General features: G+C 52.1%; 2 protein-coding genes across 5 annotated transcripts in view; one reads left to right on the top strand and one right to left on the bottom strand.

Annotated features, from left to right (window-relative positions):
* The first annotated feature begins 6 nt into the window (after window positions 1–6).
* On the top strand, window positions 7–2,350 carry FOXC1 (forkhead box C1). Its single transcript, XM_015599052.1, has one exon. The coding sequence runs from the start codon at window positions 92–94 to the stop codon at window positions 1,631–1,633; it is 1,542 nt and encodes a 513-aa protein (XP_015454538.1). The 5' UTR covers window positions 7–91; the 3' UTR covers window positions 1,634–2,350.
* Window positions 2,351–13,335: 10,985 nt separating this feature from the next.
* The window catches only part of GMDS (GDP-mannose 4,6-dehydratase), a 607,022-nt gene continuing 605,931 nt past the window's right edge, over window positions 13,336–14,426 (bottom strand). For all 4 annotated transcript variants that reach the window (XM_025041522.1, XM_025041523.1, XM_015599051.2 and 1 more), the window contains 2 exons: window positions 13,978–14,046; window positions 13,336–13,765 (listed from right to left, as the gene is read on the bottom strand). In XM_025041522.1, the coding sequence (XP_024897290.1) occupies window positions 13,703–13,765; window positions 13,978–14,046 (132 nt within the window). In that variant the 3' untranslated portion in view covers window positions 13,336–13,702. The remainder of the gene's footprint in view (window positions 13,766–13,977; window positions 14,047–14,426) is intronic.

Genomic DNA, 14,426 nt, shown 5'->3' with positions numbered 1-14,426 from the left:
CCCCAACTCCCTGGGAGTGGTGCCCTATCTCGGTGGCGAGCAGAGCTACTACCGCGCGGCGGCGGCCGCGGCCGGGGGCGGCTACACCGCCATGCCGGCCCCCATGAGCGTGTACTCGCACCCAGCGCACGCCGAGCAGTACCCGGGCGGCATGGCCCGCGCCTACGGGCCCTACACACCGCAGCCGCAGCCCAAGGACATGGTGAAGCCGCCCTACAGCTACATCGCGCTCATCACCATGGCCATCCAGAATGCCCCGGATAAGAAGATTACCCTCAATGGCATCTACCAGTTCATCATGGACCGCTTCCCCTTCTACCGGGACAATAAGCAGGGCTGGCAGAACAGCATCCGCCACAACCTGTCGCTCAACGAGTGCTTCGTCAAGGTGCCCCGCGACGACAAGAAACCGGGCAAGGGCAGCTACTGGACGCTGGACCCGGACTCGTACAACATGTTCGAGAATGGCAGCTTCCTACGGCGGCGGCGGCGCTTCAAAAAGAAGGACGCCGTGAAGGACAAGGAGGAGAAGGACCGGCTGCACCTCAAGGAGCCACCGCCGCCGCCTGGCCGCCAGCCTCCGCCCGCGCCGCCTGAGCAGACCGACGGCGCCGCGCCCGGACCGCAGCCGCCACCCGTGCGCATCCAGGACATCAAAACCGAGAACGGTACGTGCCCCTCGCCGCCCCAACCCCTGTCCCCGGCCGCCGCCCTGGGCAGCGGTAGCGCCGCCGCGGTGCCCAAAATCGAAAGCCCCGACAGCAGCAGCAGCAGCCTGTCGAGCGGTAGCAGCCCGCCCGGTAGCTTGCCGTCCGCGCGGCCGCTAAGCCTGGACGGCGCGGAACCCGCGCCGCCGCCGCCGCCCCCTCCTCAGCCTGCGCCACCGCCGCAGCACCACAGCCAGGGCTTCAGCGTGGACAACATCATGACGTCGCTGCGGGGGTCGCCGCAAGGCGCAGCCGCGGAGCTGGGCTCGGGCCTTCTGGCCTCGGGAACCGGGTCCTCGCGCGCGGGCATCGCACCCCCGCTGGCGCTCGGTGCCTACTCGCCCGGTCAGAGCTCCCTCTACAGCTCCCCCTGCAGCCAGAGCTCCAGTGCGGGCAGCTCGGGCGGGGGCGGCGGCGGCGGCGGGGGCAGCAGCGCAGGGGGCTCCGGGACCTACCACTGCAACCTGCAGGCCATGAGCTTGTACGCGGCCGGGGAACGCGGCGGCCACTTGCAGGGCGCTCCTGGAGGTGCCGGCGGCTCAGCCGTGGAAGACCCACTACCCGACTACTCTCTGCCCCCAGTCACCAGCAGCAGCTCTTCCTCCCTGAGTCACGGCGGCACCGGCGGCGGCCAGGAGTCCGGCCATCACCCTGCGGCCCACCAAGGCCGCCTCACCTCGTGGTACCTGAACCAGGCTGGTGGAGACCTTGGCCACCTGGCTAGCGCGGCGGCGGCGGCGGCGGCGGCGGGCTACCCGAGCCAGCAGCAGAACTTCCATTCGGTGCGAGAGATGTTCGAGTCGCAGAGGATCGGTTTGAACAACTCTCCGGTGAACGGGAATAGTAGCTGTCAGATGGCCTTCCCTTCCAGCCAGTCTCTGTACCGCACGTCCGGGGCTTTCGTCTATGACTGTAGCAAGTTTTGACACCCCTGCCCGCCTCAAAACCGAACTGAATCGAACCCCAAAGCAGGAACAACCAAAAGAAACATCAATGCAAAATCGAAACCAAAAAAATCCAATTTAAAACATCTTGAAAAACATTCACCAAACCAGCAAACAGAATCCCTCCAAAAGTTCAACTCACCAGCACAAAGAAAACTATTTTCTTAAAAGATTAATTCAAAGCCACCTCCACTTTGCCTTATCTAAATAAACAAAACCGTAAACCATTTTACACAGAGACAGCAAAATCATGGTTTATTAAAGGACAATGTTACTGCAGATAACACGTAAGTTTCTTCTTGCTTTTCAGAGAGCACGCTTTCCTTTTCATCCTTTCCCCCATTCCCTTGCTCTTTTCCTTCCGTCACGTCTCACCTGTAAGATATTATTTTATCCTATGTTGAAAGGAGGGGAAAATCCCGGTATATGAAAATCGCTTTCTTTTATTCATGGACTTGTTTTAAAATGTAAATTTCAACATAGTAATTTATTTTTAATTTGTAGTTGGATGTCGTGGACCAAACGCCAGAAAGTGTTTCCAAAACCTGACGTTAAATTGCCTGAAACTTAAATTGTGTTTTTTTTTTTCATTATAAAAAGGGAAACTGTATTAATCTTATTCTATCATCTTTTTCTTTCTTTTTGTTGAACATATTCATTGTTTGTTTATTAATAAATTACCATTCATTTTGAATGAGACCTATATGTCTGGATACTTTAATACAGCCTTAATTATTATCAGAAAAAAAGATTTCAGAGATTAAAACACTTAGAAACCACCTATTCTCTTTCTAAATCTCTGAAAAATGGAGAAACCCTCTGACTATTCTCTGACAAGTTTCACATAAAAGTCCCTTTTTGTTTAGATTTTTTTTTTTTCTGCAGCATCTTCTGCAAAATGTGCTATATAGTCAGCTTGCTTTGTGGCTAGTAAAAATATTTTCCTAAGCAGATCTGAGTTGGCATATACACAAATACATTTTCTCAGTAATGACAGAACATGATTTGGAAATTGAAGCCCATGAACCAGCAGCAGTCTTTAACACAGTGATACCTGTGCGTAGAGAAATGTGAATGTGTCTCCAAATATACACAGAGGGATATTTGGCTTGTGTAGCCCATAAACAATTGCAATGTGTATTATACCTGTGATCCAAATGCTGGATAGATTTTTTTCCTATTGTTTTTACTCCTTTATAAGAGGAAAAATAAACCATTTTTTTAATGTATGTATATAACTCATCCACATTTACAATCTTCAATGTGTTATGTAGAAGGATTAATATTTTAAAAATACCGTGGGTTGGAAAGGGAAATTTAATCTTTGGGATACTATTATAGAAGATATGTTTGTAGAACAATTATTTTTTGAAAAAGATTTAAAGCAATAACAGAAAGGAGAGAAGAGCAGAACATTTTAGTCTAGGGTGGTTTCTTTTCAATCCAATTTTTCTTGCTAATTTACAGTTAAACTTAGGGGGCAATCGGATTGGCCCTCCCCCTTTGTAAATAACCCAGGAAATGTAATAAATTCATTATCTTAGGGTGATCAGCCCTGTCAATCAGACTTTGAGGAGATGGCAATTTGATTACAGTCGTTCAGGGCCTTTCAGTTTGTTTTCGAGATAATACAGTTTCCTACTATCTGCCGCTCCTATCTAGAGGCAACACTTAGCAGTAATTGCTGTTGCTTGTTGTCAAAATTTGATCATTGTTAAAGGATTGCTGCAAATAAATACACTCTAATTTCAGTCCAAAACTGCTTTACGTGGCCTTTGATTTGCTCGAGTCTTCTTTGCTCAGAGTCGTAACGTAATAGCGAGGGAAGATTGCAGCAGCGCAGGGCGCCGGTGTCTCCTCAGGTCAGAACGGCTAGGACTTGTGAGCCTCTGCGCGTCTGTCGCAGCCCTAGGTCCAGGGACTACCGAGAGCTTCCTCAGATCACCCCGTTTGGGTGGGTGAAGGGAAAGAATCCAATGACAAAGCTCATAGAGTTTCTGCGTTTGTCCACTTTTGCGAGCCGAGCGTGGAGCCGGGATTTGCGGACAAAGGGTCTGATGGCCGGAGCTGGGTTGTCTAGGCCTGGAAGGAAAGCGGCAACAGGTGACCAAACGGCCTCGGCCTTTCGGACCTGGTGACCGACCACCAGGCCAGGCAGCTCAAGCAGCCGAAGATGGTTCCCTGTCTTAATGGTTCAACTTTTTGGAACGGGGTGGGGGGTGGCGAGTAGAGACCCGCGTCCCACCGCGGGCTTTCCCGGGGGGCGTTTCTCGAGTCTCCGGCCATGCCGAGTCGCGCCCGGCCTGACGCCGGCCTCCCGACGCCACTCCGGGACTGCATGCTCTTCAACTAATTAGTTGTAATTACCCTCCGCGGCTGGGGCCTGGCTTGTTTGTGTTTGGAGCTCCTTCCTCCCTCCACGTCTTTTCCCTCATCCCCGCCACGCCTCCCTCCCCAGCTTCTCTCTGCCTCCTCCCGAAATCAGTTGTTTGAGGAGAAAATAGAGTCCAAGGAGACCTTGGTTAGGTGTATGGGTTAGGGCGTGGATGCCGAGAAGACCGCGCAGATGGGAAGGGGGCAAAGGGAGGGGTGTGCACGGAGGGGACGAGAGTCCTCGCCGCCGGGGCCGGGAAAGCCGCGGGAAGGCAGCGGGCTCCACTCGCAGCCTCGAGCCTCCTGGACCACAGCGCTTCCCGTTTACACTCTCCCTCGTCGACTTTTGTTCTGAAGACACACGTAAGTTTAGGAGCTCAGCCAGGGTGGAAAGGTCACAGGCATTCCATTGCTCCCGGGTGACAGCGCGCCCCGGGCCAGGGGCAGCCACAGGTTTTCAGGAGGACCCTCAGCCCGCGCCCCTCGGCCTGGCCGCGCCGACCTGCCCAGTCTAGCGTTGGGGCTCTTGGAGCCCTCCCTGGCAGAGCTGCGTCCCCGCGGCGTTTGAGGTTGGTAGACAGAGGCCACAAGTCACTTGGCAGTGGCCAGGGCGTATGGCGCTCGGCCTAAAGAACACGAGAGGCGTGCAGGCGGGCAGCGGGTTCCGAATGTCCGGGATCCACGTGCCCGCGACCTTCTGCGTCTCCTCGGACCTAGGATCAGTGGCTCCAGGACGTCGAAGCTGCATCCAGCCCCTGGCCTAGGCCCAGCCTGGCCCTTGAGAGCTCGACTGGGCGGCTCCGAGTAGTGGGCCGCGGGATAGAGAGGCGGGCGTTTGGGGAGGGGGCAGCCCTGGAGCCCTGAAGGAGCGCAAGTTGGGTGAGCGATCCCTGGTGTCGTCTGGATGCAGAGTGGGTTGTGGGCGCCGCTTACTCCTCCTTCCTGCGTCCCGAGTCCCTGTGGCTGAAGAAGGAACCGGGTATAAGGGCAGTGCTCGGGCTTCTGCGGCCGGCGAAGAGCCCTTCGCCGAAGTTCCTGACAGTGTTTACGTGCTTGCCAGGGGAAGGTTTCTTAGCAATCATTTTCGCCCTCTTCGATTTCAACATTTGAAAATTGGTCATGGAAGACATATGTGTCGAGGACGGTGTTTGTATTAAATGTATATAGCAAAAGTAGTTATTTCTACACAAGTTCCCTACAGAGTAGTTTAGAAGCTGTTTGAATGGAAGGTCAGAAGTTCTCATTATTCTGATTTTTAAAACCACATATGTAATGTCTTCTACTATCAATATATTTACATTTGGATTCTTATATTCAATTTAAGAAAAATCAATCCTGCCAACCTTATTTAATCGGGGAGAACTACTTGTTTTTTGGTGGTTTACACATTTGATTTGTACTTTTCAGCAGTAAAGGTATTTTTTCTGTAAAATATTCTAAGAAAGCTCCTTGATATTTTAACTAAATTAGCTTGCAACACCGGGTAGGACCCAGCAGTGGGGATCTGGCTAATTTTGAAATTAGCCTCTGTAGAAAACTTTAGGATAGCATTTTCTTCTTTAAGTAGCAGTGGGCACATTAATTTTCTTACCAATTTATGCCATGAGCAAGTAAATGCCAGCGTATTACATGCCACTGAAAACTTGCATTTGGTGTATTGCACGTCTGGTAGGAATCCATGCTGTTTTCAGGATTGTGTAGTTAGCAGATCTTTTTTCACCAGACTGCATGCAAACAAGCATGCGTTTTATGATTTATCATTCCACACAGTTTGTCATTAATAATTGATGTTTGCAGAGGACTAAGAATTGATTGTGCTGGTGGCCCATAAGCTCTTGGCTGTTTCCTGTGGGGTCAGAAACAAGGGTCAGGAAACAAGAGTGCCTCATAGCCCTACTAGGATCTCTTGAACTTTGATAGGCGAAGAAGGGACATAAAACCTTTTCTCTCCCACCCAGTTCCCTAGGGGTCTCAGTTTTTAAGGTGGAGGACCATTTGTTTTGTTCTTAATGGTGCAAAACTCCACAGAGGCCCTGAACCCTCTGTTGGTTCAGGGTGCCTGGCCAGGCTACCCAGGAGGGACAGGACGCATCCACGGTGGATCCAGGCCCTGGATACCAGCATTCTCCCTGGCTATTAGTAGCACCTGAAGCAAAGCTGGTTGGAATGATAATTTCTACCTACATGCCACATTTTGGAGTTCCTGGGGGAAGGGTCTCATTTGCTTCTGAGTCCAGTTGCCACCCCTGGATCCTGCCTGTTGTCACAGGGCCTTCTCTTTAGACTCCTCTCGGCTCATTTTAGAATTGGTTCATGAAGCCATTAGCCCTTCCCACCCAGTCATAAACAAATGTCCTGTTAGGGGCAAGATTGATGGTGGCCCTGTAGCAAAGCCAGCCAGGCTGGTCAGAATACGATTCAGCACCAGCAGTCATTCTTCCGCCAAGCAGGGGGCTTTGGGGGAGAGGCAGGGAGAAAAATGACGAAGAGACTTTGTCAGAGTGCTCACCCCATTAAGTTGTGGCGAGTAGGGGAACAGAGGGCAGGCAAGCCATAAACTCAGGAGAGCTCCCAACAAGCAAAGCCTCGCTTATTCAGACAGTGGCCACCAGGCATAAAAATCCCACTGAGATTTGCTATGGGTCGGACCCTAAATGCTAGTTTCTGAAACCCCATTTTCCTGAAAGCTCCTATTTCAATTTATAACAAGGCCAAGAGGTTCCTTGTAAAGAGCTTTTATTAATGGCTTTTCTTTACTATTTTGGCTCTATATTCATAGCCAAAACTTTTGAGGCCATCTCCCCTTTTTTGAGTGTAAATCCAATATAATCATTAAGTTTTGTGTCTCTGTCTCTATTCTCCTGTCCCTTTCTTTGCCTCTGTCACTTTCTCTCATCCCTCTCTCTCCCAGGCCCTCACAGATGGCCTTGAAACCCCTAAGTTTCTCCCAGATGTCCTTCCTCTAGTCGGACGGCCTCCTTGGTGGCCTGCAGGCCCAGGCGCTGAGCCCTCTGGGGAATGGTTCAGATGAAGGGGACCAGAGCTTACTCCCAGGCCTTGGCCAGACCTGGGGCCACACGGGAGCAGGGGGTGCAGGTCCAAGTCAGGTTGGGAAAGGAGCAATACTTAATTAAATGAATTCCAGCTCCAAAATCCATTCAGAGGAATGAAAGCCACTTCTCCACAACATTGTAAACGTCATTAGGAGTGGAAAATTGAGCAAAATGTACCATGTCTGCCTTATTGGAAACCAAAATACGGCGTAGAAAGCATAAGGCCCAACTTAGGATCTTCGCTGTGCTCTTTTCCCATCTTACCCTGGCTCCAAAGAAACCCTCTGTTTTCTATTATTATTTTTTTTTGTTGTTTACTTGATTTTTTCCCTCACTGATTTTAAATTTGCAGCATATTGAGCGTATTATAGGAGATGCAGTAGGATCTGGAATTTCCTTGCCTACGAGTGAGGGTCTTCTAGAGGTGAGGGAAGGGCGTAGTTTCCACCGGAAACACAACCCAAGAGGAGAGGCCAGGTCTTCTTGGTCCTGAGAGGGCCTGGCATTGCTTCTAACTCAGAATCTCCCTAGTTGGCATTGAGAAGGTGACCCCAAAAGCCTCAGTGTCGCTTCCCTAGGTCTCTTGCTCTTCCAGATGAGGCCTCCCTCTGTTGTCCCAAAGAGCATCTTCTTTCTCTGGTCCTCCTTGGGTTCCTCCAAGCCTGACAATCAACACTACTTGTCATTTGGACTAAACTGCCCATCCTCTTCTCCTAGCGTCTAGGGAGACTGGGTGGGCTGCTCATTTGCCCTCTAAGTCAACACACCTTGGTGCTACTTGGGTGGGCATAGGAGTACAATTTGTGAGCCCAGGGAGTAAGCAGTGGGTGGGCAGCCAGAGCCAGGCCGTGGGGCCTCTTCACTGACCTGGGTGGTGATGCCCTGGATCATCAGTTCTGGGGCCTTGTAGGGTCTAGGAACATAGAGGAGGCTCTAGTGAGGGGCAGTTTGAGGACATTTGGGGATGATTTAGATTGAGAGGTGAGGGAAGGAGCGAGGGAGAGATAGACAGAGACAGAGAGATAGAGACCTTCCCTCAGCCGCTACCTACTGGAGGGAAAAGCAGGAAAATCAACACATTTAGCGCCATTGACTCATAAGGCCTCCGCATTTCCTTCAGTATGAAAGCAGGTCATTGGTCCCGGAGCCTGGGCCAGGGTCTTGTTAATCGCTACAGTTGTGAAACTGGACAGGAGTCGGGAGCACGTGTTTAGGCGCCGATCAGATATTTAAAAATCTGCCAGTGGAGGAAAAACGAAAACTCTTTCCTCCCGAGTGGAGCAAAATGCATTCCTGTCGCTGCAAAGTAAGGGCTCTGGAGGCTTCGGATGCCTGTCCCTGAAGCCTGATGCGCCGGGCCCGTGTCGTGGGGCTCAGCGGTCCCCCAAGGTGGGCAGGTCCGCAGCGCCTGGGAGGCTTTTCAGAGTCCGGGCACACAGGACAACAGAGGCCGCAGAGCCGGGGCCGGGAACCCGGCTTCCTTGTGGTTCCAAAGAGGATTTTTTTTATTGTTACGCGCGAAGGACACAGGCGGACAACGGCCGGGTCTCGCAGCGGGCGGTTCGGGTTGCGGCCAGCTGAGGGAGGCGAGCTAACCAGGTGGGAGGGTGTCGCTGGAGCCTTCTCCCCAAGGGTCCCAGGGAGAGCCGAGGCGACTGGCCTCCACCTTTGTTCCCACAGGGGCTGCCTAGGCGCTAGAAATTCCTAGAGAGAACTCAACGGGGGTGATCGTTGATTTCTGGGGGTGAACTCAATCGGGGGCCCTGCTTGGCTTCCTGAGCTCCCACTCTCACTCTAGTTCCACGGAATATCGGGTTGGTGCAGAGCAGCGATGTACAGTGTTTGGTGACCGGGAAATAAGATGACATTGCTTTGCATTTGTCAGCTGGCTCCTAGGCGGGCCTACCCGCCGACTCAGTCTCCGGGAACAGGTCCGTGGAGCCAGAGGCCCTGGGGTATCGCCAGGATAAGACCTCTCTCTCCCTGGCTCTGCCTGGGAGAAGTGGCACAGCAGGAAAGCCTCGCCAGAAGGCCCTTCCCAGGCAGCTTCCTCGCCATAAAAAGCCAGATTCCAGCCGAGGTTCTGACCCTTTCCAAATATACATTCACTCGCCGGCGGACAGCCACTCTAGCCCAGGCCTCGGGCTGTGAGGCTTCTTCACAGGCTGGGCCCGCTCACCGCCTCCCATCATAATAGTGGGAGTCGGGGTTCCTCAATTTCACTTGCCTCCTCTAGGTCACCAACCCATCTGCTCTCGGACTTTGGACCCTAGGCTTCTGAGCGCCGGTGCCGCGTGCGCCCTGAGCGCACCGGCACATTAGTGAGGCCAGGGATGCGGCTGTGGAGGGTTTTCTTCTTAACGACACTTCTCCATCACCTCCTCAGCTCCCCGCAGGTGCTCCCGGGTGGGGAGCACGAGGCTGTCGGCGCCCCGACACGTGTGCAGGGCCAGACCGCCGCTTCAGGGCGGAGGGACGCGCTGCCAGCGCATGCGCACGCGCGGCGCTGCTCATTCCCCCGCAGTCTGGAGTCCCAGTAGCTCGGCCCCTTTCCTCTCCGCCGAAGCTTGGAAGCCTAGAGACCTAGAGCCTTGCCCCAGGGCACAAAGCTCGTGAGCCGGGTGCGCAGACCAGCCTAGGCCTCCGCAGCCGCCGTCAGCGCTCTGCGGCACAGCACCTAAGTGGTCCCAGTGCCAGCGGCCTTACGCTTTGGGCATGCACACAGGCGGGCACCTCGCCTGGGAGTGCAGATATCAAAAGGGGCAGGTGAGAATGGGGCGTCCGCTGTGTGTGACTCCTCACCCTGGAGGAAGGGCGGGAGCCGGGGAGTAGGCGGCGGGGCTTGGGGTCAGCCCGCGGTCGTCGGCCTCCCAGCAGAGGCGCTCTGGCCGAGGAAACGGGTGAGGGTGGGGCGGGGCCCTGCCGTCGTATTTGTAAAGGAGGCCTTGGGAGGTCTTTGGGGATAGAGCGCACTCCGGGGAAACACGGGCGAGCCCACAGCGGCCGTCTCCGGCCGCGGGGAGGCAGCGGCTGCCTTGCAGGCCCGAGACAGTGAAATGGCTGGAAGTCCAGTCGCGGGAAATGATACTGATGGTATACCCCCTCAAAATGTGCTCTATGCCCCTGGCTGTGCGCTGGGGAGGGAGCGAGGCTGGGAGGTTGCGGGGAGACCTCGGCCTGAATACTGCTTGGGGCAGGACAGCAGCTCTGCGGAAGAAATCCGTCCCAGACCCTGAATGTTGAAAAAACACTGGAAATGGTGGGAACCCCCCGACTGCGGAGGGTGGGCCAGCTCTCCCAGAGGCATTGTGTCCCAGTTGTTGCTGCTGTTTGTGAAAATATTCAGTATCCCAGTGACTGAAACCCACAAGTTTTGGAGGTGCCAGTGGCATGTCGGAACATGTATATCTGTTTGTAAGTCACGTCCACACACACAGACACACGATCTTTTCTGTAAAACCCGGGTGGGAGCCCTCTGCACACCCCCACTCTCCATGCCATCTACTCAAGGTTGCAGCTCAGGTCATGAAAAATATATGACCTGTGAACTTGGACTTAACTGGGAAACATCTTTAAACTGAGAATACCCGGTTGGAATTCCCAGATACAAACAAGATGCCTGGGGTGCTCTGAGGCTTTTTCTTGGGGCTTAGAAAGTTATTTGTAAACTACATATTAAAGTTATTTGAAATGAAATTTTAAAGTGTTGGCGCCTGCTATCATCATTAACAACACAGGGAGGGTCTCATTCACCAGCAGCTGATCAACAGGCAGCCAAGGGTTCTGTCGAATCTAGTGTTTGGTACTGGTAAAGGCGACTAAAGGAGAAGGAGCAGTTTCTGTAGGGGTGTGCTGGCCCACGATCTTAGGCCTGAAAGCAGGTTTCTTAAAGAGCCACCTTGCATGGAGCATTATCTTCTCAATACTTTAGCACTTCCCTTAAAGATTCTGCACACTACAGGGACAGGCCTTTGCCTCTAAGCAGCTTGAAGAGGTGTAGTATTCTGGACCTAGCTCCCTCTCAGTTTTTTAAAGACAAAAGGCAGAAGACATAGCCCAGGACAGAGTCTGGCAGGCAGGTCTGCCCGATAGTGAGGCTGCTTGGTGGTCCAGGTATCTATGTACCTTGTTGCTAATTTGCGGCACATGCATGTGATTTGACTGCTTTGCTCTTATATTTGAGTACTGAAAATTTAATCTTCTTAATTTTTACTTAAAAAAAAATCATGGTGGAAGATATTTCATCACATCTAAAATGAATAGTCAAAGCTGGCAGAGTAGGAAAAAAAGGAAAAATAAATTCACTGAAATTGAGTTGAGATTCAAGATAGAAAAAACCCTTTAATAAGAATATTCTTAAAGGATGTCCAAATGAAATTAACAGCATGGAAATAATAAAGCAAGTCTCTTCTTTTTTTTCTCCTTTTAGACACACGCTGTAAGGCCTAAAAGCCAAATGAGTGTCCTCCCCCCACCCCTAGTGAGGGTGCAGGAAGAGATAAGGTTGCAACCAAAAATATGTTTCGTGTCCTTCAAAAACTGATGCTTCAGACCATTTTGAGAAGAATAATTTAACGGGCTCCACTGGAGTCCCAGTAACCCCCTGCCTAGAATCTCTGCTGGTCTTCACTGAAGAGCTTATTATGTCTTTAGGCTAACAAGCCACAAAACACTGAACTGAATGGTGCCATTGCAAGCCCTAAGGTCCCTTGAATGGCCTCTATGCCTGGGTATGGGATGAGGTGGGGGGTTCAGGGAGTCAGAGGGGGTTCCTGTCCATCAGAGCCAAATCTAAAGGGAATGTGTATGAACGTGTTTATTTGTGAGATTTGTGAGTATGTCTGACAGCGGGATTGTGAGTTGTTTGCAAGTGAGTGAATGTGTGCGTGTGTGAGATGGCATATTTGTAGGTGTGTATTTGTGTTTGTGTTTGAATGTGTGTATCGAAAACTGTGAGTGACAGTGTGTGAGTACGTATGTGTGATTGTGTATGCATGTGTGCCCACCAACCTGCCTAGTCCTGGAGGCCCAGTCTGCCAGGGACCATCTGTTTCCAATTAGCAGCATCCCGATGGAGAGAAGGCCCGTCCTGGGGCAGCTTCTGAGAAGGGGGGGGTGCAGCTCAGGCCACCCCAGTTCTGCTCCATCAAAGCTGAGGCTGGCCCTGGCCAGCATGCTGTCGCAGCAACTCGGGCAGCCACACAAAGAGCTCTCTTTCCTGCAGCCAGCCCTTGGAGCCTGGGTCCTCCCCCAGATCATAAACCTGCTGGTGAAGACATTCAGAAATAGTTACCCATACTCACAGGAGTATGTGCAAAGGCTGGAATTCCATTTGCTATAAAGTTTTATTTTATTTTCCTTGGAGGAGGAGTGAGGGGGAGAAGAAGAGTCTTGACCTAATTTGTTCTACAGCAAAATATTGTATTTCATGCAGAAGTATCCACCTGCACACAAATCCTTGCTTGCTGCTTGTGGGTTCCATACGTTTGTATGTCCACCTGCCTTAAGCTGCGCAGATATACCATCACTGTTCAGGAGCACATAACATGAGGTCAAAGCCAGGCCACCTAAATGATGCACTAAGTGAAACTGGATTCAGTGATCTGAGGCCCAGCCTTAAACTTCCTTATTATAATTTCTAATTAATGCTGATGTAATTGAAGTGCATTGTGTCTGGCATATTTTAGGCACTTAATGTAAATTGGTTGATTGACTAAATCAAAATTAGATTTAAAAAGTGATCTAGTACCGAGAAGAAGTTAGAAATAAGTATTGTGTAAGATTTTGACCACAAGGAAAGGCATGGGCTCGGAGACCTCTGAGTAACCCAGGGGCTTTGGCATAGAATGTTTCAACAATATTTACTTACCTTCAAGTTTCTTCTTCTAACTCCCCTCTATTTCTAAAACCTTCTTTTGAGATGATTGGAGCCCAGTGGTTTCTAATTATAGTCAGCAGAGACCAGAGGGGATGTGAATGCCTGCTTTCTGCAGGAACTGGGTTTCCAAATCAGCTGGATAGAGTGACTTATTGTCACCAGGAGGGAGAAAGAAATGTCCCAGGAGGAGGCTTAGGAGGACACTCTGACCAGGTCAGACTCAGGCCTGGCAGGGGTCTGCCAGCAGGGGCTCTCTGAAAAGGGAGCAGGCCTGAAGGAAGCCATTTCACTCCAAGACATGGATTTGGGTGTTTTTGTTTTGGGGCCCTTATAGCTAGCCAGCTGCTTTTAAGACTTGGAGAAAACATCGACATTTACTCTTACTGCTGGTGCACAGAAAGGCCATTTTTTAATAAAAGAGAAAAATCATTTGAAAGCCTCACAATTTCAGTTGTCTAATGACATACTTTCAAGTAAAGTGAACATGTGATTAAAACATCTCGTTGATTTCACAAAATCACTCAGAAGAGTCCTCGACAAAAGGAAAGTGGGCCGAACCCGTAATGCCACGTCCCAGCTGTTGCAAACCTGCCGGCGGGACTACGGAGCAATGGTGACGAGAGTCGCCGGCAACTGTCGGAAGGGCGTGCCCCTCGCCCCTCCCAGGAATACGCCTGCGACCCCGAACCCGCTGGTTCTGCGCAGGGAGCAAGGCCAATGGGGCGGCTCAGGGCTCAGCGGCCCCGCTCAGGCATTGGGGTTGTTCCTCATGAGCTCCACGTCGGCGTCCACCATTTCCCGAACCAGCTCCTGGGACCCGGGACAGGGGGTGAGCGGTAAGGGAGGCGTTTCTGCCACTCTCTCCTGGTGACACCTCCTCCCCTGTGGTGGCCTCCACCCTGCCCTTCCTTGCCCACCTCGTACGCCCAGCTGCCTGCCCCGCCAGACCCTTCCGCAGGGCTGGCCCAGACCCGCCCAGGGGCGAGCAAGCCTACGGGCTCCACTCTGAAAAGGACACTCACATCAAAAGCGACCCGAGGTTTCCAGTTCAGCTTCTGTTTCGCTTTGCTGCAGTCTCCTTGCAGAAAGTCCTGTGGGGTGGAGGGAGAGAGAAAGCAGGCGTGGTCGGGGGTAGCGGGGTCCCGAGTCGTGGGAACCCTCGCCCTCCCACGGCTGTCTGCGCACAAGGCTCCGGTTTCCCTCCTTTTGGTCCCCGCCAGGCACATTGTCTCGGCTCTCGGAGCCGAGCCGTAAATCTTGCGAACGTCGCGTTGAAGAATGCGCTGCACAGACCAGTAAGGTCCGTGACAGCCTTTCAGTCCACAGCTCGCCCAACCCTCCCGTTCACTGCGTCCCACCGACGCTTAATCAACCTCTCTCAACCATTCTCTCTCTCTCTTTCTCTCTCTCCCCACCCGCCCCCCTCTCCCACACACAACCTCTATCTCTCTCTCTCTCTCTATCTATCTCT

This window comes from Pteropus alecto, unplaced genomic scaffold (genome assembly GCF_000325575.1).
Source record: "Pteropus alecto unplaced genomic scaffold, ASM32557v1 scaffold389, whole genome shotgun sequence".
Classification (NCBI taxonomy): Eukaryota; Metazoa; Chordata; class Mammalia; order Chiroptera; family Pteropodidae; genus Pteropus; species Pteropus alecto.
The sequence above is the reverse complement of the archived record's forward strand: the minus strand, read 5'-3'. Positions and strand labels throughout refer to the sequence as shown.